The sequence below is a fragment of the Salmo trutta genome, chromosome 11 (genome assembly GCF_901001165.1).
Source record: "Salmo trutta chromosome 11, fSalTru1.1, whole genome shotgun sequence".
NCBI classification, from domain to species: Eukaryota; Metazoa; Chordata; class Actinopteri; order Salmoniformes; family Salmonidae; genus Salmo; species Salmo trutta.
The window spans coordinates 3921167-3949063 of record NC_042967.1 but is presented as its reverse complement, the minus strand read 5'-3'; the positions used below and the strand labels follow the sequence as shown (position 1 = coordinate 3949063).

Sequence of the window (27897 nt, the reverse complement as noted above, 5' to 3'; positions counted from 1 at the left end):
AGCAGAGGACAAAGGGTGAGTTATGAAACATGACTAGTGTTACATCGCTCTTACATAGCAGTGGTGAGTCTATGTCGCCACCTTGTGGAAACATTCGAAACAACCAATTGAAAAGATTGTACTGAATGTACCAATCATTTCCAGATGACGTAACACCCGATGCATAACACTGGGATCGGATGGTTACATTGACAATGGGTTACATTCATGGGTTACATTTAGTCCATACCCATACGTTAACATAATACCACTTGAGGCTTCAAGGTGAAAAAAATGTAGTTCATTTATTATTGAAAACTGATAACTTAAACATTCGAGAAAAAAAGCATCTGTCCAAAAACAAAATGATTTAAACGAAAGAAAGTCGCAACTTGACATACATTATACACACCGTGAACGATTTGGGCCATGAGGCAGCTGAAGAAAAGACAAATAATTAACACAAATAGAATTACTAGTACCAAAAGGAATGCTAACCAAGACGTCACATTGTGCCATTCAAAGCAAAATGCTAAAATGGTATAAGGCAAAAATTTGTCTGGGAAATCGACCACCATAGATATATTCACCTACATTAGTCCTTTTTTTCTGACAAAAGGCAGGCGACTGCTTTTTACTTAACAACAGGGTGACCTTTAACCTTTGCAGTGCTGAACACAGATAATTGTATAGTGTTGTTTCTTTCTCCTTTTCACTGTGTCAAAATATTGCAAGTTCCCCTTTTGTGATTTTGTACATACAAACATACTGTCAAAATATATATTTAAATATCTGCCCTTAAAAATTACTTCAGTTTACATTGAATTTAAACAGCAAGTTGGAACTTTTGGTTTAGAAGAGAGACAGGAAATACAACACTCGAGTCACATGGATGACTTTGAGGTTTCTCTCAAGAATCGATAACTCGGAATGGGAAACATCCCTAATGAAAAATCAAAGGCTAAGCTATCGGGATTCAAGAGGTTCCGTATCCACTGAGAAACGACAACAAAAACAAAAACGCAGAGTAACGTATATTGGAAGTCTGGATTTTTTTGGAGTTATGCCTTGTTTTCAGCTAAGAAAAAAAACTGTTAAGAGAACAGAAGTTGGGAGCATTGCGAGACCACAGTCCCACATCTGTAGCTATACTACAGACCGGACAAAATGGCTGCCAAAAGGGTTTTCTTTCTGTAGTCTTGGAAGAAAACCAAAAAATGGATGAAAAAGTAAAAACTTGGAGACATTAATAAAAAAGGGGGAAGCTCTCTTTTTCACCAGGGTCCACTGCCGCCAGGTGGCAGAGGTGAAGGAAGTTGTGCATTTAGTAGACATAGTGAAGTGACAGAGAGGGGCTTAATGCTCAGAAGAGTAAGATTCACACTTTTTTGTTTTCGTTGTTGTAAGGCTGCACCATCCCACTTGTTGGGCTTTGTAGTACACAAACAATTCTGGTACCCCCTCCCTCCATTTGTTACCACCAACCTTCTACAATTCATCCACCCACCCCCTCTCTCTGTCTGACTCAATTTCAGCATTTGGGATTTGCACAGAAGCACAGCCCACCCATAGAAACAAACACACATACACACACACATACACACTCCCTTCTACCATCAACAGTGGCCGAATAGAGACAGCGAGGCTGCTTGGGTAGTCTTGAGTAGACAAGACAACGGAGACATCTCTTCACCAATCTCTCTCTCTTTCTTTCTCTCAGGTAACCAAGCTGACAGTAGCAGGGGTGGCTGGTGCCACTGTTGAGTATAGACAGAGAGGCCTTTTTTTGTTTTCACCAACATCACACAGACAGAGACAGAGAGAGACAGAGAGAGAGACAGCGAGAGAAACAGAGAGAGAGAGAGAGAGAGAGAGAACCAGTTCTTAGAATTTGTCCGATTATCTCAGCAGTCTGTGGCTTCTCGCCGATGTAGCTAGCTGGTGTGTGGTAGTTGTCGTGCTGCTAAAGCTAGCTGCTTATGTGACTGGGATCTTGCTGGTGTCTTAGAAGTGCTGTGTGATTCTGTCCTCTCAGGGAGATGTCTCATTGACGTCTCATGGATGTCTTGTGGGGGACGCCTCAGCAGTAATAAAGAGCGAAATCCGATGTACGGAGGGAGACCTAGGTGTCTGTTGTTTTATGTGGTATGTAGGTACATGGTGCCCGAAACCAGGGAGTAAGAAGTAGTTGTGTTAGGGTGGAACTCTACTCTTCTACTCGTTGGGGATGCTCTGCAGGTAGGAGAGGATGTGCTGGATCTTGACCAGGCGTTCGCGCAGCGTGGTCATGGAAAGCACCGACAGCTGGTAGCGAGGGTCGATGGGCAGCACGGCCAGCAGCCACCAGCAGCAAGCCGGACCGTTGGGAGTCGCCTGGAGGAGAGGAGGAGGAAAGGATAGCACTGACCAGAAACATGATATCACTCACCTAAAACAATGGGTTGACAATGGACAGAGAATGGCTTGTTGGCTATTGTTTTTCTGCTGGGCCACAGAAGAATTCAAAAGGCTTTAAAGGGATCACAGTGCAAAAAAAAAAAGTGATTGGATAGGTTTAAACAGTATCATCACGACTTCACCTTGCCATTTGAAAGACTAGGTGGAATAATTGCCATGTTGGATACACCTATTCAGTCATTTCAGACGTATAAAGGAACTTGAGAGTAGAGGCTAGCGAGTCAGACGGAGTTCAGTACATGCCTTACGTCAGACAGACATGATGGAGACGCTTCAGATCTACAAGATGTAGTAACTCATCTAGAGTCGGCATCCTAAATGGGTTGTTCTATAACTGAGCCAAGAATCTCAGACAATGACTGACGTGGGGAATTAGCTTGCATCCAAAGCAGCCTCAACCTAATCTGCCACTTATTGGATGTCGCTGTGTCAGAGTTACATGTTGTTTGTAATAAACTGGGTGGTTCGAGCCCTTAATGTTGATTGTCTGAAAGCTGTGGTATATCAGACCATATACCACAGGTATGACAAAACATTTCTTATTAGAAACACGCACGCACAAACACAAGCTGCGGGAATGTAATCTAATCTTGACTCTGGTTCCTCCCCAGACACTCATCATTAATCCTAGTATCTCCATATATAGCCAGGGTCTAACCACACATTATCCCAATTATATACAGTGCCTTGCAAAAGTATTAATCCCCCTTGGCGTTTTTTCTATTTTGTTGCATTACAGCCTGTAATTTAAATTGATTTTTATTTGGATTTCATGTAATGGACATACACAAAATAGTCCAAATTGGTGAAGTGAAAAAAATAACTTGTTTAAAAACAAAATCTGAACGGAAAAGTGGCGTGTGCATATTTATTCACCCCCTTTGCTATGAAGCCCCTAAATAAGATCTGGTGCAACCAATTACCTTCCGAAGTCACATAACTAGTTCAATAAAGCCCACCTATGTGCAATCTAAGTGTCACATGATCTGTCACATGATCTCAGTATATATACACCTGTTCTGAAAGGCCCCAGAGTCTGTAACACCACTAAGCAAGGGGCACCACCAAGCAAGTGGCATCATGAAGACAAAGGAGCTCTCCAAGCAGGTCAGGGACAAAGTTGTGGAGAAGTACAGATCAGGGTTGGGTCATAAAAAAATATCCTAAACTTTGAACATCCCACGGAGCACCATTTTAAATCCATTATTAAAAAATTTAAAGAATATGGCACCACAACAAACCTGCCAAGAGAGGGCCGCCCACCAAAACTCACGGACCAGGCAAGGAAGGCATTAATCAGAGAGGCAACAAAGAGACCAAAGATAACCCTGAAGGAGCTGCAAAGCTCCACAGCGGAGATTGGAGTATCTGTCCATAGGACCACTTTAAGCCGTACACTCCACACAGCTAGGCTTTACGGAAGAGTGGCCAGAAAAAAAGCCATTGCTTAAAGAAAAAAAGGACAATGACTATAAGCAGACTGCTAAAGCAACACTCAAGTGGTTTAAGGGGAAACATTTAAATGTCTTAGAATGGCCTCGTCAAAGCCCAGACCTCAATCCAATTGAGAATATGTGGTATGACTTAAAGATTGCTGTGCACCAGCGGAACTCATCCAACTTGAAGGAGCTGGAGCGGTTTTGCGTTGAAGAATGGGCATCTTCAAAGTGGTAGGCATGTTGTGTAAATCAAATCATACAAACCCCCCCAAAAATCCATTTTAATTCCAGGTTGTAAGGCAACAAAATAGGAAAAATGCCAAGGGGTTGAATACTTTCGCACGCCACTGTAACTGTACCATTCCAAATTTTCCATGAAAAATGCTATGCCTCCATTGGATAGTGTGTGTGTGTGTGTGTGTGGTATAGAGGGTGAGGGGTTGTCGTAAGGACACTCTGAAGGAAGGTGACATAACACCTTCCTCCAGAGGATCAGTTAAGAATTGCCCACAATGATCCCTTCTAGAGCAGTGGAGCAACCGTAGAAATAGATTATATTGCTACGCGAGTGACACTGGAAGAAAGCCTGAAACGGCAAGGGACTAACTGAACTTATCTAATAAGAAACAATAATATTCATACTCTGTTGCAAATAGTTTTGCTACAGTATGCCCTAATGAATGACCCTGGAGAAGGGGGGGGGGGAACACTATATGCCGGGGAAGAGATTTGTGTCTTAGCTCACCTGGATGTCGGGCTCTCTCTCGGGCATGGCGCCGAAGTGCTGAAGGATCTGGTTGCGGAAGCGGTTCTTGAGGTTCTGGAACCAGGTGTGCGCTTGTTCGTAAACGGCGTCGTGCAGCTGCTGCAGCTGTGTCAACTCCTCGCTGTCGCTCACCTGTCAATCAATCAATCAATCCATGTATCTTAACCATACAAGAGGGACATTAGGTTTGAAAGCAGGGGTCACATGAAAATGAAAACGACATACATTACAGTGTAGCATTCACCAGAACACCACACATAATCCATAATCCATTAACGGATGGCCTCTGATAAACTAAAATACAAGTTTGTTTTTACATGAGACCTTTTAAATCAAAGGGTGAATAATGGACTAAAAAGTAGATTATTCAAATTAAAATGTTAGGCTAATTCAAGCTGTGCTAAACTTGTGAGTGGGAGTTATCATCAAGGTATTCACACCAATGGAAAATGGATTAAAATATAATTTTCTCTATGCTTTTGTGTTTTTTATTGTATTATTTTGTAATCCTTTCTTTACAAAAAAAAAATATAACCAAATATATTACCAAAAAATACAAAGAACAGAAACTCTCCTTAAAGTAAAAACATCCGAACATGGGTTCTTACCCTGGTATCCTCCAGGTACTTGATGTCGGCGATGCAGTACCCGTCCTTCATCCCGCGGGTCAGCACCCGGAACCTCTTCCCTCCGATGGTGTCCACCACGGAACGCCCGTCTGGGAGGAAGTGGACGCTCCGGATGATCAGCATACAGCCGTAGTCCACAAATCTGAAACGGGAATATTCAGAATTTTTGTTTGTTGTAATCACATAGTCATTTTAAGGTGATTTGCAAATGGTGATTATTTCTAAATTTGAATTTATTATGGATCCCCATTACTCTTCCTGGGGTCTGGCAAAATTAAGGAAGTTATACAACTTTAAGAACATTACAATACATTCATTACAGAATTCACAACACACTAAGTGCGTGACCTCAGGCCCATACTCCACTACCACATATCTAGAACGCAAAATCCATGTGTGTGTATAGTGCGGATGTTATCATGTGTGTGTGTGCATGTGTCTGTGCCTATGTTTTTGTTACTTCACAGTCCCCACTGTTCCATATGGTGTATTTTTACCTGCTTTTTAAATCTGATTCTACTGCTGCATCAGTTACCTGATGTGGACTAGAGTTCCATGTAGTCATGGCTCTATATAGTACTGTGCGCCTCCCATAATCTGTTCTGGACTTGGGGACTGTGAAGAGACCTCTGGTGGCATGTCTTGTGGGGTATGCATGGGTGTTAGAGCTGTGTGTTAGTATTTTAAACAGACAGCTCGGTACATTCAGCTTGTCAACACCTCTTACAAAGACAAGTAATGAGGAAGTCAATCTCTCTTCCACGTTAGGCCATGAGAGATTGACATGCATGTCATTAAAGTTAGCTCTCCGTGTACTTTTAAGGGCCGGCCGTGCTGCCCAGTTCTGAGCCAACTGCAATTTTCCCCAAGTCCCTCTTTGTGGCACCTAGACTGAACAGTAGTCCAGGTGTGACAAAACCAGGGCCTGTAGGACCTGCCTTGTTGATAGCGTTGTTAAGGCAGAGCAGCGCTTTATTATTGTTAAAGTTGCATATATACATTTTGCAGGCGCTATTATACAAAGCGACTTAATCATGCCTGCATACATTTTACGTATGAGTGGTCCCAGGAATCAAACCAACTATCCTGGCGTTGCAAGCGCCATGCTCTACCAACTGAGCTAAAAAAGACCACAAATATATTGCATATGGTTGTTGCATAGTCAAATCAGACAGCCATTCAAAGCATTGTGAAAAGGTACCGGCTCATTGTAGGCAGTCAATTGCAGTGATTTGTCAATGGGAGGGGGGGGGGGGGGGGGGGGGGGGAAATCAGTGTCGTCGTCTGCGCGCGTGTGCCATCGTGCATACATTTATTTTGTCCCCCCACACCAAACGCGATCACGACACGCAGGTTAAAATATCAAAAAACAAACTCTGAACCAATTACATTAATTTGGGGACAGGTAGAAAAGCATTAAACATGTATGGCAATTTAGCTAGTTAGCTTGCACTTGCTAGCTAATTTGTCCTATTTAGCTAGCTTGCTGTTGCTAGCTAATTTGTCCTGGGATATAAACATTGAGTTGTTATTTTACCGGAAATGCACAAGGTCCTCTACTCCGACAATTAATCCACACATAAAACGGCCAACCGAATCATTTCTAGTCATATCTCCTCCTTCCAGGCTTTTTCATCTTTGAACTTATATGGTGATTGGCATCTACACTTTTACCAAGACAACCGGCAAAACATTTCGTCTTTCAGTCACCCACATGGGTATAACCAATGAGGAGATGGCACGTGGGTACCTGCTTCTATAAACCAAATGCCATTGCATAGTCAAGTCAAACGTCAGCATTCAACTCATTTGTGAGAAGGTACAGTAGCCTAAGGAATCTTGAAAAACGTAAATATTAGCATATATATGCTTAAATCTCATGAAATGTTTGAATTGTCTTTTTCCATCAGGAGGATGCTCAAAGTTGGATTTGATTTTATATTCAGTCAAAATCCTATTAGCTAGTATTTTCATAATTCCGCAGGCCCTGTCCTCTCTCTATGTCTCTGTCTCTGTCTCTCTCTCTGTCTCTCTGTCTCTCTCTCTCATATACAGGGAGTAACAGAGTTTTAATTAGTTCTCCAGGGTGAGGTGACAGAAGGTGACGCATTAGTGCGCAGCAGAATGGTGTGTGTGTGTGCATTTGAGTGAGTGTTTTATTTGCAAATGTGTGCGTGCTGGCCTATCTGAGCAGGTGCTTGTATCGGGTGCCACTGTGCCCGCCACTGTGCCTGCCACTCTGCCTGCCACTCTGCCTGCCACTCTGCCTGCCACTCTGCCTGCCACTCTGCCTGCCACTGTGCCTACCCTTTCTGAGCGTCGTTGATGCACATCCCAAACTGGCGCGTGCCAGTCTCCATGCAGCGGCGGATCATGAGGCGGTACCGCGGTTCAAAGACGTGCAGGGGACAAGGCACAGTCGGGTAGGCCATGGTGCACACAAAGATGGGGACCTTCTTCATCAGGCTGCGGAGAAAGAGAGGGAGAGAGAGAGAGTTGGAATGATGCTAAGACACTCCAGCATCTCTCACAGGTGAAGTGATTCAAATGTGACATACGCATTCCAAAGACGAAGTAAAAATAGATCAATAGAATTCCATCTAACGGTCAGTGCTAACATTAGGTGAACCTGTCTGCTGTGTGTGTTTTGCATGATTTCTCCTGCATTCATTTAAAAAAGAAAAAGTAGAACAACCAGGGAAAAAGAAAGACAAGGGTTCAGAGAGAAGGCGGAAGCCATAGCAATACAATTACCAGAATGGGCATTCTAGTTTAATTCTATGTCAGAATGATATGGCAGGAGGACAACTCACTCTGCGAGCTCTTGGGTCTCCTCCAGGTGAGTCTTCTGCCGTTCCGACTGCACCTTAGACAGGTACTGCTTTATCACTCGGTCCAGCACACCGGTAACCTTGTACTTCCTGGCTGCCAGATACTGTGGGGGGGTTAGGTAGGGGGGGGGGGGAGAGAGAAGATTAAGGTTTTGTTTTTGAGGCCATGTCATTCTTTTTGAGGCCATGTCTTCCCCAAGTTAATTGTCTTAGGCCTCGTCCCAAATGGCACCATGTTCCCTATTCAGCGCACCACTTTTCAAAAATAGCGCACTATATAGGGACAAGCAGGCGCTTGGTCGTGGTTGGGGGTAGTGTCCTCTTACCTCTTTGAGGCTCTCCTTGCAGAGAGGACACTGGGGAGTGTGGTCCAGACAGCGCTCCAGACAGTTTTTACAGAAGGTGTGACCGCACGGCGTGGTCACTGGCTCGTAGAACAATCTAATGCAGAGGGAACACTCCAGGTCGTTGGGGTCCAGTAGGTCTCTGGGTACGACTCTGTGAGCTCGGGCTGAGGCTCCCTGGCTCGACGCACCACAGGCCACTACAGAGGAAGCGACAGGAGAACGTCAAGCACTTCACACACACACCCAAGTACGCAGAGAGACGCATACAAACACAGACACAGACAAGGTACCTGGCAATGGCTAATGGGACCGTTGCTAATTGGTACTGTGGCGGTTGCGGCTAGGCAACTAATATAAAGGGAATCCATATTTTAGCTGCTTTAACCCAGGAATAATCACATTTAAAATAATAGAAAGAGCCAGCACTCAAGCTAAACCAGGGGTTCCCCAACTGGTGGCTGAATTCGGCCCACGGGTGGTTTTATTTGGCCCTCAAAGTTTTCTGAGCCCCCCCCCACCAAAAAAAAAACATGATCCTATACAAATGTAAGCAAGGTTTGAAATAGTTATGCTTTAGTCAGACATTATATCCATTTGGGCTTCTTGCAGTCAATTTGCAGTCTACAATTCGGGCCCCCCCCCGACCATCCGCTCAAGAAAATAAAAAAACAGCCCACGGCTGAATGTAGTTGATGATCCCTGAGCTAAACTATTCTGTGTTTAATTACGACATACTAGCAGCAGTCTTGATTCCTACCTCCTTGTTTCTTTTGCTTGTTCCCGTGGTTGTAGACGACGTGGGGTCCACCCTCGGAGAACATCAGCTTCCGCTTCAGCAGTATGCCTTTCTCCTGGTCCCCCAGCTGGGGTGCAGAGCAGACACGTTTAAGACCCTCATCCACGCCGCCCAGACCCGGCCCGTGGGCTCGCATCGAGTGAGCGCGGCTGAGGCCCGAACGCTCCAGGCTCCCTGAGCGACCCGGTTTCTGGACGGAAAGAGAGGAGGAGGAAGAGGAGCGAGAGAGAGGATTAGAAAGTTAAAAAGGGTTGTTAGACATTGTTGATGCATTTTAACTGAACAAACATCAAAAACATATCAAAACATACTTGACTTTGGAGACTTTGAAGGCACCCTAGTGGTTCAGGGATTGTTATTTGACCTTTATTTAACTAGGCAAGTCAGTTAAGAACAAATTCTAATTTACAATGACGGCCTACAGGGCTGTATCAAGCACACTGTCCAGTTAGCGTACCTCGTGCTGTGCGTCGGTGCTGGGGTGTGCCGAGGAGGTGCGAGCCTGGACTTGGTGCAGGGCAGAGTGTTTGGCTTCGGCCTGATGCTGTTGGGCTCTGGCCTCGGCATCCGCTACCAAAATCTTACTACGCAGGTGAGGCGATGTGCTCTGCGCCGTCTCCCTCAGACCCACCTTCACGTTCTCGCCGGCCGGAGACAGCAGGTCGCACAGTATCTGTGGTACACATTGCGTTAGCCATAAGAGCAGTCCAACTGGATAAAAATCGGCCAAAAATGGCAGAACAGGAGCCTAGTTCACTTAAATGCAGGAAAGTGGCTGGCCTAGACTGGGGGTGACCACTGGCCAGCCGGTCAAGTCTGCCTTCCTGGCACCAATGTGGATTTAGATGTAGAAAAATGTACTTGTCCACACAATGTGGAAATATGCCTTTGGCTTCACAATAACATGATTGACGTCAAAAACAAAAGGTTAAATCTGCAGTAAAGTTCACTTGTAGATAAGAAATATGTGTTTTGTTGTTGCACCAGCTCTGTTACTCTACTTCCACCCAATCCCTCTCATCCTATATATCAATGTTTCATTTCCTCCTCTAGGCCCTATATCTTCTCTTTCTCCCTTTCTATCTTCTGTGTTTCCCCTTCTTTCGCTCTCTCAGAGTCCATTACATGTTATGAGATGCTGACGAACACCCGGGCCCCGTTCCAATCCATATAAATCTATCTAATCCACATCCATTCCGCTGTACTCCCAGACACACAGAATGTCCAACTTTTGCATCTGCTAACCTGGTGCCCATCCAGGATCACAAGATGGGGAATTTGTGTTTCCATCAGCATTTAAAAGGAGACTGTTTTAAGCCCATTTTTTTCAGGACCTTGTGATGTAGGCTACTGATTGTATTATATGAGTTAAAGAAAACAGAAACACAGCTTTGCTGAAGCACACAGACACAAACATCACACAGACAATCCCATATAGCTCTTTTCAATCAAACAGGCTTCAGACAATGCCCTTCTTGAGCAGAAAGAGAAGCCATTTGCACTCAGCTACTCAACCAATCAAAGTTCTTCTTAAAGAGTGAAACAACAAGAATGCAAATCCACACATCGACGACACGATCAAAGTAACGCAGGCCTACTTTCTCACATCCAGAGTATTACCCTAACACTTCACATAGCCTCGGAGACCCCGTCAGCGATTGTGATCGGACAACGGTCCACAGCGCCTATGACTTATGTCATTTGTAAGTCGCTCTGGATAAGATGTAAAGATGCTAAATGTAAATGTAATGTAAATGTCACCCTGCTTCGTCACAGTACTTTGTTTTAGTCCCGAATTACACCCCATACCCTACATAGCGCACTACTTTTGACCAGAGTCCATAGACCAAAGTCCCCATAGGTCTCTGGTCAATAGGGAAAGGGTGCCATTTAGGATGAAGCCTTTGACCAATGGGGTTAATGTCATTACAGGAGGGGAGAGTCACAAGGGCTGACCCACTGGAAAGTAAACCTCAAAAACATGGGAGTCTTTGCTGGGATGTTGTGTTGGGGGGAGGAATATTTTTAACGCTTTATTTTAACTGAGACACTATGGTAATTAGTGAATACAGCATAAATAACTGCTACCCAAGACTTACTTCTTCGTCACGGGGATTCAATTGTAACGAATAACATAAAGTCTCAACTGTTACCAAGTACTTTCAGAGCACCTACCAAATAGATACAAGTGGTATTAGGTAAATAAATGGAACCAAAAAGAAGGGCAAAGCGATGGACAGGCATAACTATGCCCATTCCAACTCTTATTCAACAGGGTGTCAACAAAAAAAGAAATACGCTTTACTGCGCTCCGAACTTCACCTCAGTCTGACAGGCGATTCATCACGGAAGCATAACTCACAATCACCGTCAACGCGTTTGTCCGTCAGCCACAAAAACAGCTGCTTTTCTCTGCGAATAACGTGATTTGGTTGTTAATTAAGGCCGCTGTCAGCCCGATAGGTTCCATCTCTCACGCAAGCGCCAAAGGGCTTAATTCCATTAGGCCAACGCTGAGGATAATAACCTAGCTAGCCGACGCTAGGCTATTAGCGAAGGAATGCACAGTGTTCCTTTTCATGGATGGTAAGCAAATCAGTGCTGGGAAACACTTGGCTTAAGTAAGACGAAAGGGGGAACTCAGAGAGCGCCTGGATTCTTATGAAACAGACTACGGCGCTAAGGGGGTCTAGACTTCAAACATTCCTGGAGATAAAAAAAACAGTATTTATACATGTATAAAGTTAGGCACTGCAATTAGTGATAGGCCTAGAGATTGTCAGGGTTGCATGTTCCCAGGATCGGGGGGGAGGGGGGGGTCTATCACTGATACACACAGAGGAAGTTTGGCTCAACAGAGCAACCTCTTCACAAAGTATGGAAAGACATTGAGAAGATACAATATCTCCTTGCTTCCTTGCACTCAAGTCAAGTCCCAAAGCTTCCAGGAAGACCAAAGCATTGCCAAAGCAAATGAGTTCAACAACAACATCACTCCTTCTCTCACATTTTCCACCTCTCGTTTGGCCAGTGTGAAGTCCTCGTCCAGGGCCAGACAGTGGAGGAAAACCTGCAACGAGTCGTCAACCTGGCCCATGTCCTGGAGCACCTTGGCCTTCCAGTAGAAACCCTGAGAGAGAGAGAGAGAGAGAGAGAGAGAGAGAGACAGAGAGACATAGAGATGGAGAGACAGAGAGAGAGAGAGAGAGAGAGAGAGAGAGCAAAGAAAAGAGCAAAGAAAAGAGTCCCCTCATCCAGCTGGTCCTGGGGCTGAGTTCACAAACCTGTTCTACTAACACACTGAAGCCTCAGGACCAGAACATCCAATCAATCAGAATAAACCAAATTACAACACAGTCAAAACAAAACTACATTGCTTATTGGGAAACACAAGCACAAACACAAAGCAAAATGCAGTGCTATCTGGCCCTAAATCGACAGTACACTATGGCTAAATATTTGACCATGGTTACTGATCAAAACCTTAGAAAAACCTTGACAAAGTACAGGCTCAGTGAGCACAGCCTTGCCATTGAGAAGGGTAGACACAGGAAAACCTGGCTCCCTGTAGAGGAAAGGCTGTGCAACCACTGCACAACAGCAGAACCTGAGACGGAGCTGCATTTCCTGACAAAATGTCAAAAATATAAAACAATTAGAGAGTGTTATTTCCCCAAATTTGAAACCCTTATTCAAGGTTTCAAAGACCTCTCTGATGAGGATAGGCTACCCGTCCTGTTGGGGGAGGACGCAGAGAGCTGTGGGTTGGCAGCGCACTACATTGCTGCCTGCCATAAGTTGAGGGACAGTGTCTGACAGACCAATAAACCTGCACATGTCCTCAACTGTATGATTATTGTTATTGTTGAATGTATGGTTATATTGACCGTTGGTTTTTGTTGTTACTGTTGTCCCGTTGACAATTTTTGATTCCCATTTTTATTTATTTTTATATTGTAAATATCCAAAGTAAGCTTTGGCAATATGTACACTGTTACGTCATGCCAATAAAGCGAATTGAATTGAATTGAATTGAGAGAGAGAGAGAGAGAGATGGGGGGGTTATAAAGAGTGCAAGACTTCCAGTGGAGAGAGGGAGAGATAGGTTACGTCGCTGCATTTCATTTGAGCGACAGCCAGAGGGTGAACCGCTAGAGAGAACGGTAGAGAGATATGAGAGAGAGAGAGAGAGAGACCCCAGTAAGAACACAATGCAGGTAGGCTGACAACACGAGTCAACATTGACCTGAATCACTCAACATCAATTCAGTTTTTTCAGGCTTCACTGAATAGGATTAACATACATTGCAAAAAATTCCTAACCCCTTTTTGGTCCTGAACCAGTTCGTCTTCTCTCTAGGAGAGGCATGACTCTTGCTCTAGTCTAGCTTGCTAAATTACACATTACCAACAAAATCCGCAGTTATGGGAAATACAGATTTAAATAAAAGGTCTACCCTTTTGGGTAGACCTTTCTTGCTCTAGCCTAGCTTGGGCCTTTATGTTTATCCCCAACTATATATTTCCACCTCTTCAACTAACCTCTCACCATTAAGAATAACAGGGGAGGTTAGCTTGTCTTGCGGGTATGATCTTTGACCCACTGTAACTTTCACTCATCATTATTCACAATTCATTCAGGGTTATCTGTAATCACGGTAGCGTCCACGTTAATGTAAAAGGGTTTAGAAACATATTATTCTTATTTACAATAAAAGTCCTTCCAAACTGACACAATAGACTATTTACCATTCATTTCTACTGGGTACAAAATAATCTGAAACACAACCAAAACAAACTGAAAATGCATCCAATAAGGTTGTAGAGTCACAAGCTTGACGTAGTCATTGCGCGCTACAAATATGGGACCAAATACTGAACTTTGACTACTTTATTTATAAGGTCATTTAGGGGTCTCAATAATTGTGACCGTTACCTTTTGAGAAATATTATTTGTTAAACAAAATCTCTTTCTCTAAGCAATTGCGTTAGTCTCACGGATTCCCCGGTATTGCTGCTCATTCCGTGCACCAGCTCTGGAGGTCTACGTCACCGGCCTTCTAGGCGTCACTGAACTGTTTCATTACGCACGCCTGGCTCCCATTTCCCCTGATTGGCAATTGTATATATGTGCCCTCTGTTCACTATTGTCTTGTTATTTTTTCCCATGTCCGTTGGTCTTGTGAGTACCTGCGCTTTGTGGTTTCGGCTTTCGTACCGAGTGTATTGTGTACTCGTTATTACGGGTCTCGTCCCGTGTATTGTTACGGGTCTCGTCCCGTGTGTTGTTACGGGTCTCGTCCCGTGTGTTGTTACGGGTCTCGTCCCGTGTGTTGTTACGGGTCTCCTCCCGTGTGTTGTTACGGGTCTCCTCCCGTGTGTTGTTACGGGTCTCCTCCCGTGTGTTGTTACGGGTCTCGTCCCGTGTATTGTTACGGGTCTCGTCCCGTGTGTTGTTACGGGTCTCGTCCCGTGTGTTGTTACGGGTCTCGTCCCGTGTGTTGTTACGGGTCTCGTCACGTGTATTGTTACGGGTCTCGTCCAGTGTATTGTTACGGGTCTCGTCCCGTGTATTGTTACGGGTCTCGTCCCGTGTGTTGTTACGGGTCTCGTCCCGTGTGTTGTTACGGGTCTCGTCCCGTGTCTCGTCCCGTGTGTTGTTACGGGTCTCGTCCCGTGTGTTGTTACGGGTCTCGTCCCGTGTGTTGTTACGGGTCTCGTCCCGTGTGTTGTTACGGGTCTCGTCCCGTGTGTTGTTACGGGTCTCGTCCCGTGTGTTGTTACGGGTCTCGTCCCGTGTGTTGTTACGGGTCTCGTCCCGTGTGTTGTTACGGGTCTCGTCCCGTGTATTGTTACGGGTCTCGTCCCGTGTGTTGTTACGGGTCTCGTCCCGTGTGTTGTTACGGGTCTCGTCCCGTGTATTGTTACGGGTCTCGTCCCGTGTGTTGTTACGGGTCTCGTCCCGTGTGTTGTTACGGGTCTCGTCCCGTGTGTTGTTACGGGTCTCGTCCCGTGTGTTGTTACGGGTCTCGTCCCGTGTGTTGTTACGGGTCTCGTCCCGTGTGTTGTTACGGGTCTCGTCCCGTGTATTGTTACGGGTCTCGTCCCGTGTGTTGTTACGGGTCTCGTCCCGTGTGTTGTTACGGGTCTCGTCCCGTGTGTTGTTACGGGTCTCGTCCCGTGTGTTGTTACGGGTCTCGTCCCGTGTGTTGTTACGGGTCTCGTCCCGTGTATTGTTGCGGGTCTCGTCCCGTGTATTGTTACGGGTCTCGTCCCGTGTATTGTTACGGGTCTCGTCCCGTGTGTTGTTACGGGTCTCGTCCCGTGTATTGTTACGGGTCTCGTCCCGTGTATTTATTAGAGGTTTAACCTCGCTCTTTTGTTTGGGTTACTTCCCTGTGTTTTTGTATACGTGTTTGTTTTGGGTTTCGTCCCCTTTCATGGCATGTTGTATTTTTGGGTGGAGTATTAAAACCCAATTTTACGTATTCCTGCTCCTGTCTCCAATCATTTATACAACGTGACAATTAGTATAAAATAATATAATTTCCCAATTTATTGGCGCATACGATATAGCTAAGCATTTTAATTATTTTATACAGTCATTATTGCTCATCTTTATCAAGGGTATCAATAATTTCAGACACCACTGTATATTTCCACACTGAGGTTGGAATAATACTGTGGAATTATGAAAATTATGATATTTCCCTTTTAGTGTAAGAGCTGTTTGAAAAGACCGCCTGAAATTTCAGCCTTGGTGGGATGGAGTTTTGGCCTGCCTGTTGACATCACCAGGTGGTAAATTAGTTAATAGACCAATAACAAAGCAAGTTCCAAACCTCTCTACCAATAACAGCTTGTTTTTCCCCTCCCCACTCAGACCACTCCCAGACAGTCTTGGCAAAATTCTTGCTTTCTCTTTCCTAAGAATCTATTTTTTTATTTTATTATTTTGGACCATTTTTAAATTGAAAACAATCACAGTAACATTCTTAATTGTTACCCAGAAATGATTTGATATTAAGATAAAACATCTGCATTAGACCATTTAAAATAGCTCAAGGTACAGTAAAAAGAAAGTGTGACCAAACGTGTAACAAACAAATGCACATCTCCCAAATGAGGCTCTGAACCCTGTATCAAAAAAAGTTATGTAAAGGAAAAACGAATCAACCTTTGATACACAGACAACATGTCTAACGGTATAGAAGGTTATACAGTAATATTCTATTATCATTTATCAAGACTTAAAAATAGAATTAGAGGACATATTGAACAATGCTGTTTAGCGCTAAGACGTCGTAAAATATATCCTACCGGTTCATATTCAGGATGGCCTGCTAACCCATTTAGACTTACTAACACCTGGCTGAGCCTCTAATCAGCCTCCACTTTCCCTCCATGACGCATCACACGGTGTAGTAAAGCGTGGAGGATATAACCGGAGCTGTAGACTTCTACTGTTTTAAAGTGCCACAGGGTGCCTGGGTAAGAACTAAGGATAATGATAGTGCCGGGGAGCTGACAAGTGAATGAAGTAGGACCTCAGCAAACTTAAAACCTCCAATAACAACATTTGTTTTAATTTCCTCAATATTTTTTTCCCCCACTTGTGCCTACTGAACTTAACACACAGTTTCCCCCCCGTTTGGTCCAGTAACCTACCTCTGCAGAGAGGGTGGAGCTAAGACAGAGTTCAGCGTCCTCCAGGGCCAATCGGTACTGCAGGAGCCCGGTGTAGGCCTTGACCCGTGACCACCGCACCGCCTCATCCCCAGGATCTGCGGAAAAAAAGGAGAGAAGGATAAAGGAGGAGAGACAGATTATTTGATTAAAAACAGACCATTTACGGCCATTTTACAAATATTTGTGGATCTGTCACCGAAGATGACCATAACTCCAGGGTGAAATATGCAAATGATGACGGAATGAGAGCTTAGGTTACATCCATAAAAGGATGCATGTCAAACACGGACATGAAGACCTAAAGATATTAAAACCAGGAGATTGTGATAGCATTTACAATGCATTCGGAAAGTATTCTGACCCCTTCACTTTTTCCACATTTTGCTACGTTACAGCCTTATTCTAAAATTGATTAAATCGTTTTTTCCCCCTCATCAATCTACACACAATACCCCATAATGACAAAGCAAAAACAGGTTTAGACATTTTCGCAAATTTACATAAGCATTCAGACCATTTACACGGTACTTTGTTGAAGCACCTTTGGCAGGGATTACAGCCTCGAGTCTTCTTGGGAATGACGCTACAAGCTTGGCACACCATTATTTTATTATAAGCTCTGTCAGGTTGGATGGAGTGCGTCGCTGCAAAGCTATTTTCAGGTCTCTCCAGAAATGTTTGACCGGGTTCAAATCCGGGCTCTGGTTGGGCCACTCAAGAACATTCAGAGACTTATCCCGAAGCCACTTGTTGTCTTGGCTGTGTGCTTAGGGTCGTTATCCTGTTGGAAGGTGAACCTATACCCCATTCTGAGGTCCTGAGCAGGTTTTTATCAAGAATCTATCTGTACTATGCTCTGTTCATCTTTCCCTCGATCCTGACTAGTCTCCCAGTCCCTGCCACTGAAAACATTCCCACAGCATGATGCTGCCACCACCATGCTTCACTGTAAGGGATGGTAATGGCCAGGTGTGCAGTGCCTGGTTTCCTCCAGACGTGATGCTTGGCATTCAGGTCAAAGAGTTCCATCTTGGTTTCATCAGACCAGAGAACCTTGTTTCTCATGGTCTGGGAGTCCTTTAGGTGCCTTTTGGCAAACTCCAAGCGGACTATCATGTGCCTTTACTGAGGAGTGGCTTCCGTCTGGCCACTCAACCATAAAGGCCTGATTAGTGGAGTGCTGCAAAGATGGTTGTCCTTCTTGAAGGTTCTCCCATCTCCACAGAGGAACTCTGGAGCTTTGTCAGAGTGACCATCGGGTTCTTGGTCACCTCCCTGACAAAGGCACCTCTCTCCCGATTGCTCAGCTTAGCCAAGCGCCCAGCTCTAGGAAGAGTCTTGGTGGTTACAAACTTCTTCGATTTAAGAATGATGGATGCCATTGTGTTCTTGGGGACCTTCAATGCTGCAGAAATGTTTTGGCACTCTTCCCCAGATGTGTGCCTCAACGCAAACCTGTCTCTGACCTCTACGGACAATTCCTTTGACCTCATGGCTTGGTTTTTGCTCTGACATGCACTGTCAACTGTGGGACCTTATATAGACAGGTCTGTGTCTTTCCAAATCATGTCCAATCAATTGAATTTACCACAGGTGGAGTCCAAGTTGTAGAAACATCACAAGGATGATCAATGGAAAAAGGATGCACCTGAGCTCAATTTCGAGTCTCATAGAAAAGGGTCTGAATACTTATGTAAAAACGGTATCAGTTTTTTATTTTCAATAAATTTGCAAAAATGTCTAAAAAACTGTTTTCGCTCTGTCATTATGGGGTATTGTGTGCAGATTGATGAGGGAATTTTATAAAAATCAATTTTAAAATAAGGCTGTAAAGTAACAAAATGTGGAAAAGGTGAAGGGTTCTGAATACTTTCAGAATGAACTGTACGTCATTCACATATTTGTACGGGAAACTCCTGATGGCGCATGAAGCCGGAAAAATTTGAATTTGAAGCGCGCCATATTGCTGAATGGGGCTGAATGGCACCAAAAAACGTCTAAGGATCATGGTCAAAGTGGCCGTAACTAGCAAAGGATGATGGTCGAAGTAGTCGTTTTTATCCTGCCTGAGAGAGTCAACCACGTGAATACCACGTGCAATGAGCGTGGGTGCGAGCTACCTCGTAGCCTGCCGGCCCTTGATTGGTCTGTGTCAGCACGTGACAAATGTAGTAGTCAGAACGGAACACTATTTAACTAAATATCTTGATTGGTAGCAAACTTTTAAAGAATTTACTGCGGGGATCGAACTTGATCATAATAAACACATTTTAGAGCCCAAAAAATGGCCATTAAAAAAATGTGGTCTGTTCTCGCAATCTTAAATTACATTCTAGGGCAGACCAGGGCTTTTTGCTACGCCGTAGCCAACCAGCAGAGCTCGTGACGTCACGCTCCAGACCGCACACTGGGGGTCTGTGAATACTGTGACAATCCTGTCAAGGAGTAGTCCTATGAATGATCCAAGGCATGACATTGGTCCGGAAGGTGTCTTAAATCAGTCCAGAATTGGTGGCAGAGAGAAGCATCCGGCAATTCTATAAATGTTTCTATGAAGCTGAAAGAAACTTTTGCAGTGTTAAAGCTAATTTCCGGAAATTCTATGCATTTTGACATGGCTATTTCTGTGTTCTTATGCTCAAACACTATAACAAAATCATCAGGGACCCCAATCGGGAACCCTGGGCATATACCCTGCGTAGCATGTCAGTAATCCAGCCATACCAAATATACTCCTAAATTCAACATTTTGGACATGTTAGATTCTACCTGACTGTCAAAGATTATATTATAAAACAAGTATGTAGGTCAATTATATTTTCTACATACTTTCTGTGTGGATGTAGTCATTTAAGTTTGCACTGTAAGTGTTTTTCCATTACAAAGATTGTTTAGTAAAAAAAAATGTTTTTATATATATATATATATATATATATAGCAAGTGTAAGAGCCCATAGCCAGTGTGGCACTTTGGGCCAGCTAAGGACTTTGCCTAGGTGACTTTGGTTTTGGGGCCCAGATGGAAAGGAGACTGGGAGAGGAACTATGGAGATGCAACCCTTGTGTGTTTTGTTGACATGTCACTTCCAGCTGCAGGCTCAGAGAATCACAGAGGCCCATCTTGCACCAAAAACTGCAAACAAGATGCCATAGTGTCTCTTGTCTTGCCAGCAACGCACATGATTTTAAACATTCATCATAGAAGACCAGATAGGCCTAGTATATGACCTCAGCTGAAAGCTGGGCAGCTTAACCTGGTCTACAGTGCTTTCCCTGTGTTCATTTAGTTGCCACACTCATAAAAATTCTATAATTTTTATGAGTAATATATATATATATATATATATATATATATATATATATATATATATATATTATTTTACATTTCAGTCATTTAGCAGACGCTCTTATCCAGAGCGACTTACAGTAGTGAATGCATACATTTTTTTTTTTTAAATGTATTTTTTGTACTGGCCCCCCGTGGGAATCAAACCCACAACCCTGGCGTTGCACACACCATGCTGGCGTTGCACACACCATGCTCTACCAACTGAGCCACAGGGAGCCCATGAGTAATATATATATATATAACATTTTATATATATTATTTTTTATTTATATTTTATATATATATTATTTTTTATTTATATTTTATATATATATATATATATATATATATTACTCATAAAAATAATATATATTATTATTATGAGTGTTTATGAGTGTGGCAGCTAAATTAATTCACTTCATTTCAAGTGGAATTACTCCATATTAGCTTATGCGCATCAGGCTTGGCCAGCGCAGCAAGTCTCAGACAGATACAGTGATGTCATAGCGGTGGCACCTCTAGTCTGGTTCTTGCCGCTCTGCGGCGGTGACTGACTGTGCCACCAGCGTTGGCACTGCAACTGTGTCACACGTCTGGGCCCCAAAACCAAAGTCACCTAGGCAAAGTCCTTAGCTGGCCCAAAGTGCCACACTGGCTATGGGCTCTTACACTTGCTACAGTGTCTCACAGTTGCCAACATTTCCACCTTAAACAATGTTGAAAGATAAGGGCATAACTTTCCACCTCCAGACCTAACAATGTTCTTTGCGCTCAATTAGAGGCAAATCAAAGAAAGTAGCTTTAGGCTACACTTATATGCAATAAGTGCTCATATATTTGTTATTGGCCAATGTATAATTTGTAACCCCTTTAATAACAAGTGAGATCGGTTTAATGTCAAGAGAGAGGGGAGCCTGTGCAGTTTGATGAGTTATCTTCAGTGACAGAGGGACAAGGGTCTTGGAGGTGACATAATATGGCCGAGGCTACGGAGTTTTCGCCCCCCGCCCCTCTGGAAACGTATTTCTCAAATCTGAGGATCCGAATCATGTTCTGCGCATGTGTTATTTTACACCCACATTCACGGTTCTCTCTTTACTTACCCTCTTCTGAACACTCAACCAATTTGATTGATATGATGATGTAGGCTATATGTCTCTGGCTCATATTTTTCACAGCTGCGATTTGAACAAACTTTCCAAAAATATATATGAAGGCTACGTTACAACCTTCTCATTCTGTTGTAATGGATATTAGCGTAGCACAAGCAAGATGCAGTCTACAGATTGCATTGGGGAAAAACAATGCGTTTGTGTGATGTAATCTTTATAGTTATGCTGCCATATAGCCAGCAGTCTGTTTCCTGTTTAGCAAATGTTTGCAATGACTGCCTGTCTGTGTCTTGCTTGTTTGATATGCTGTGCAGGCTATAGCTTCTGTTGCGCTTATGTTTACAACAGCATACAGTGTATATTACCATAGTATACAATATATTAGAGGTCGACCGATTAATCGGAATGGCCGATTAATTAGGGCCGATTTCAAGTTTTCATAACAATCGGAAATCTGTATTTTTGGGCGCCGATTTGGCCGATTGTATTTTTTTTTTACACCTTTATTTAACTAGGCAAGTCAGGTAAGAACACATTCTTATTTTCAATAACGGCCTAGGAACAGTGGGTTAACTGCCTTGTTCAGGGGCAGAACGGCAGATTTTTACCTTGTCAGCACGGGGATTCAATCTTGCAACCTTATGGTTAACTAGTCTAACGCTCTAACCACCTGCTTAACATTGCACTCCACGAGGAGCCTGCCTGTAATGCAAATGCAGTAAGAAGCCAAGGTAAGTTGCTAGCTAGCATTAACTTATCTTATAAAAAACAATCAATCAATCATAATCACTAGTTAACTACACATGGTTGATGATATTACTAGTTTATCTAGCCTGTCCTGCGTTGCATATAATCACTTAGGTACACGTTGCTCCAACGTGTACCTAACCATAAACATCAATGTCTTTCTTAAAATCAATACACAAGTATATATTTTTAAACCTGCATATTTAGTTAATATTGCCTGCTAACATGAATTTATTTTAACTAGGGAAAATGTGTCACTTCTCTTGCGTTAATTGCATGCAGAGTCAGGGTATATGGAACAGCATTTGCGAAAAAAGCAGAATCGTTGCACGACTGTACCTAACCATAAACATCAATGCCTTTCTTAAAATCAATACACAGAAGTATATATTTTTAAACCTGCATATTTAGCTAAAAGAAAATCCAGGTTAGCAGGCAATATTAACCAGGTGAAATTGTGTCACTTCTCTTGCGTTAACTGCATGCAGAGTCAGGGTATATGGAACAGTTTGGGCCGCCTGGCTCGTTGCGAACTAATTTGCCAGAATTTTACGTAATTATGTCATAACATTGAAAGTTGTGCAATGTAACAGGAATATTTAGACTTAGGGATGCCACCCGTTAGATAAAATACGGAACGGTTCCGTATTTCACTGAAAGGAAAAACGTTTCGTTTTCGAGATGATAGTTTCCGGATTCGACCATATTAATGACCTAAGGCTCGTATTTCTGTGTGTTTATTATATTATAATTAAGTCTATGATTTGATAGAGCAGTCTGACTGAGCGATGGTAGGCACCAGCAGGCTCATAAGCATTCATTCAAACAGCACTTTCATGTGTTTTGCCAGCAGCTCTTCGCTGTGCTTCAAGCATTGCGCTGTTTATGACTTCAAGCCTATCAACTCCCAAGATTAGGCTGGTGTAACCCATGTGAAATGGCTAGCTAGTTAGCGGGGTGTGCGCCAATAGCGTTTCAAACGTCACTCGCTCTGAGACTTAAAGTAGTTGTTCCCCTTGCTCTGCATGGGTAACGCTGCTTCGAGGGTGGCTGTTGTCGATGTGTTCCTGGTTCGAGCCCAGGTAGGAGCGAGGAGAGGGATGGAAGCTATACTGTTACACTGACAATACTAAAGTGCCTATAAGAACATCCAATAGTCAAAGGTATATGAAATACAAATCGTATAGAGAGAAATAGTCCTATAATAACTACAACCTAAAACATCTTACCTGGGAATATTGAAGACTCATGTTAAAAGGAACCACCAGCTTTCATATGTTCTCATGTTCTGAGCAAGGAACTTAAACGTTAGCTTTTTTACATGGCACATATTGCACTTTTACTTTCTTCTCCAACACTTTGTTTTTGCATTATTTAAACCAAATTGAACATGTTTCATTATTTATTTGAGGCTAAATTGATTTTATTGATGTATTATATTAAGTTAAAATAAGTGTTCATTCAGTATTGTTGTAATTGTCATTATTACAAATAAAAAAAAAAAGATAGACCGATTAATCGGTATCGGCTTTTTTCGGTCCTCCAATAATCGGTATCGGTGTTGAAAAAGCATAATCGGTCGACCTCTACAATATATATATATATATAAACATATTCTAATGAAACAACCTCTGCATAATTTGGTCTAATTGTGAGGTCAACATTACAAGAGATTGTTTGCCAAATTTTTTCTCCAGGTTCTCGCTCTGATCATTCAATAAGAATTGACGTGACATGCTAGGCCTGCATGTAGCATGATGTTGTGCAAAGCATACTGTAATGAACAGGCAGTTTCCGCGCTTATAAACCCAGGGTCGTTACAATACTGCTCGATGTAATAACGTGCATCTACATAGGTGCCATTAGAATTCCGGAGTAGGCCTTCACATTACGGAGAGCATTGCCTTGGTTAGCATCTGTAACTGTTGATCTGATCGAGTTTAGAATTATTTTCCAAGAATAATTGGCTGTCAAGGTGAGATTTTGAGTCCGGTTCGGTTCGATTGTTACAAAAATAATTGCGTTTTTTAAAATGTTGGTTTCAACTATTATTGTTAACATTAAATGCACTATGTGGGTTGAATGCTGTAACAACATAGAATAAAACAATGAATAAAAGTCCCATGATGTTAGTGACTGCCCATTACTGCTTATCACTTATTAACCATAAATTATTCACATTACTTTAATCAAATATTTAAGTTGTGTATATTAAATTAGTTGTATTTGATGACTATTATTTCATTCCAAGTCATCTCATTTTCAGGTAGAGATACCTCGCGAAGCAACTGGTCTCTATCCCTCTCGATCGCGCATTCTTCTGTCTCAGGTGTCTGCCAAACAGTATCCTAAAGTAGCAGGCCTTAAAGGCTACGTTCACACAGTCAGCCCAATTCTGATATTTTCCCCACTTAGTCTTTTGATCAATCACATCAGATCTTTTCACGTCAAGCTCTTTTTCAGAGCTGCCCTGATTGGTCAAGAAATCTATTAGCGAATTGGGCTGCTTGTGTTAATGCATCTGAAGAAACAAAGACTGGACAAGTAGACGAGCAATGGATTATGCCCATTTGTGGTTAATTACGATGTCTTCTGCACTAAACTATGTAAAATATTGGCCTAATGTAAACTACAACTCCCTACAAAGCACAGTTTGGGCTTGATCTAATGTCTCTAAAGAAACAGCACTGAGCTCACAGAAGAAAAAACATAACAAAATGGAATTCGGATAATTTAACAGATTTCGGTCAATTACCTTTCAGGAAACTCTTAGGTATTTATATTTTAAGTATTACTAATTGTATGTCTGGTGTCATTAAAACCTCAAGGCATCTAATAATTGAAGGTATCTAGACATAGCCTACAGCAATGACTATAGACTTCCGTGCTGTCACTTTGTATTGCGTTGACACTCTGCACTTTTTACTTTTTGGTGTCTTATGTACCAGTAGACACTTGGCAACATACAGGTATAAACACGTTTGTTATGTGGAAATGCAATCACGTGAACTGCATCGTCATGCCTTGATCTGGCAGCACATTTAGCCTTTTTTTTTGTTGTATATTTTTCGGAATTCGGGAAACATTTGAGAGGGGACCAAACGTTATAACATTGTTGATTGGCAAACCCATCACCATCTCACAACCTGCCTTATGAAACTCGCTGCTTGTGCGCATGCCCAACTTACGACATTTCGTAACAGGGGTTAGTTACGTCAGTGGCACGGAGGCTGCGTTCTCACAGGTAACACAATTCTGACATTTTTTTTCTCACTAATTGGTCTTTTGACCAATCACATCAGATCTTTTCACGATTTGATTGGTCAAAAGATAAATTAGTGAAGAAAAAAAAAGATGAGAATTGGGCTGCCTGTAAACGCAGCCAAAGGACCTACAGACACATGACAAGCGGGTACCCGTAATATTGGTCAGTGGAACTCCCCTTCCCTACTCTTCGATAATAAAGACCACAAATAGTAATAGGGAATGACTAAAATAACACTTTGTTTTCATGCTTTGACAGGTTCCCTAAACGTCTCATCTTAGCATATAAAACAAGGATGCGAAGTGATTGGTGGTCTCCACAAGCCTCCCCCCCCCCCCCCCCCCCCCCCCCCCCCCACACTCACCAGATTCAATCACATCTGTCGCTAGCGATACGGCCTCCTCGAAATGTTTCCTTCTAGACAGGTCTTCAATTTCACTAATAGCTCGAGACCTTTTCAGCTCCTCGGGAAACCACTTTTCCAAAAGTCCGAATAGAATCACATTCGTTTTAAACTCCGTCGGCCTGCCTCCTACCTCGCTACACAGCTTGCATTTGGAGAGCAGCTGATGTTGTAAACATCTTTTACAGTACGAATGTCCACAGCCGATAGTCACGGGCTCGCCTAGAAATCTATGACAATTCGGGCAGTCAAAAACGTCCTCTTCCCCGGCGTTATCAATAATGTGTGGCGTTCGTTCCGAAAGCGCCTCATCCTTTCCCAGCTTTCTCTTAAAGTTGCGCAGAATACAATCCACTAAAGTGCTCATCTGCTCCGGCCCTACAGAACTATATCTCAAGGCCATCGAGTAAACATAGATGGCTTCTTTGAGACGGTTTTCTGATGCCAGTGCATCGGCTTTTTGTAAAATAAGTGTGTGGTTGTCTACATTGTCCTGCTCCTCGTCCCAGTCGTATTCTGGTTCAATGAAGAATCCTTTTCTTTCTTCGACGGCGTCCTCTCCTTCGGGGTGTTGGACCGACATTGTAGGATAGATGATCGGCATACAATGTATACCGATTATTATAAACGTATTTAAAAAATGTGTTCAGCCATAGCAACAACGTGTCTATCTTCTGTGCCAGTAGAGACTTGGCAACATACAGGTCTACACCCGTTTGTTACGTAAAAATGCGATCACGTGATCGGCATCTCAGTGACTTGATTGGCCAGCGCGTCTCGATTACAAAACCTGAGTTTAGAAGTTTCGTAACTACGAGAAGGGTCTGACGAAATGTGCGCAGACGCAAAGTGTAACACATTGAGCTATAAAAGAGAGGCGCGAGTAGCTTTTTCCCCCTGTGCCAGCACTAAATAATGCAGTGGCGTCATTTCAGCTAAACTTAGGGAATGGCAAAGTGGGGTGAGGTGAGGTGGGGGTGATTTCAAAGCCTCTACGGAGTTTTGGGGAAGGTGAAGCTCATTTAGGCCTACTGCAGTTCTACACAATTTAAAAACTCTAAAAAAAATATTTTGGAGGACAGCAAAAACAAACAAAAATGTCTTAAGCCATTAATTATCACCTCAATATGATGTTTAAAGGTTCGTGGAACGGTGTGTACAAGGTTAGCTACTCAACCTCATCATAAATTGACTAATTTACTTTTGGAACGCCACGTACGCTATCAAATAACAACAAGGCCGACTTTTAAATATCAATGTGAAAGTAACCGATGCATAAAACAGTTGACAGGGAAGGCAAACTATGACAGATACATTCTACACATGCATTGAAATAAAATGCATACATCAGAGGACTCCAGCCTACTCAGGCCTACAATCGGCAGGGATGCATGAAGAAAAACAAACTCGACCAAATAATGACGAAAATCACGAAATACAAAAGGAAAATCTACACATGACTTTTTAAATGGAGCTAAGGCCCCGCGCATGATTCAGCACTGCTGAATGGACTGCGCCTCCGGACAGGTGGTCATAGTGGAACTCCGTGGTGTGGTGCTGAATGGACTGCGCCTCCGGACAGGTGGTCATAGTGGAACTCCGTGGCGTGGTGCTGAATGGACTGCGCCTCCGGACAGGTGGTCATAGTGGAACTCCGTGGCGGGGTGCTGAATGGACTGCGCCTCCGGACAGGTGGTCATAGTGGAACTCCGTGGCGTGGTGCTGAATGGACTGCGCCTCCGGACAGGTGGTCATAGTGGAACTCCGTGGCGTGGTGCTGAATGGACTGCGCCTCCGGACAGGTGGTCATAGTGGAACTCCGTGGCGTGGTGCTGAATGGACTGCGCCTCCGGACAGGTGGTCATAGTGGAACTCCGTGGCGTGGTGCTGAATGGACTGCGCCTCCGGACAGGTGGTCATAGTGGAACTCCGTGGCGTGGTGCTGAATGGACTGCGCCTCCGGACAGGTGGTCATAGTGGAACTCCGTGGTGTGGTGCTGAATGGACTGCGCCTCCGGACAGGTGGTCATAGTGGAACTCCGTGGTGTGGTGCTGAATGGACTGCGCCTCCGGACAGGTGGTCATAGTGGAACTCCGTGGTGTGGTGCT

The 27897-nt window shown here is 43.4% G+C and overlaps 1 protein-coding gene across 1 annotated transcript; it reads right to left on the bottom strand.

Moving 5' to 3' along the window:
- Positions 1-264: 264 nt before the first annotated feature.
- On the bottom strand, positions 265-26519 carry LOC115202103 (LON peptidase N-terminal domain and RING finger protein 1). The gene is made up of 11 exons (XM_029765987.1): positions 25750-26519; positions 16913-17028; positions 12252-12374; positions 9702-9917; positions 9206-9434; positions 8428-8645; positions 8084-8205; positions 7578-7736; positions 5250-5412; positions 4621-4773; positions 265-2352 (listed from the first exon to the last, which is right to left on the bottom strand). Exons 1-11 carry the CDS (start codon positions 26390-26392, stop codon positions 2194-2196), a joined length of 2301 nt encoding a protein of 766 aa, XP_029621847.1. The 5' UTR covers positions 26393-26519; the 3' UTR covers positions 265-2193.
- Positions 26520-27897: the final 1378 nt, after the last annotated feature.

Excerpts from the sequence above, each read along its gene's own strand:
- LOC115202103 (XM_029765987.1), bottom strand. The coding sequence starts at position 26,392 with ATGCCGATCATCTATCCTACAATGTCGGTCCAACACCCCGAAGGAGAG. Across the intron at positions 5,413-7,577 it reads ATCAACGACGCTCAGAAAGG|ATTTGTGGACTACGGCTGTA; the intron begins GTAGGCACAGTG and ends TTCCCGTTTCAG. Across the intron at positions 4,774-5,249 it reads AGTACCTGGAGGATACCAGG|GTGAGCGACAGCGAGGAGTT; the intron begins GTAAGAACCCAT and ends ATTGATTGACAG.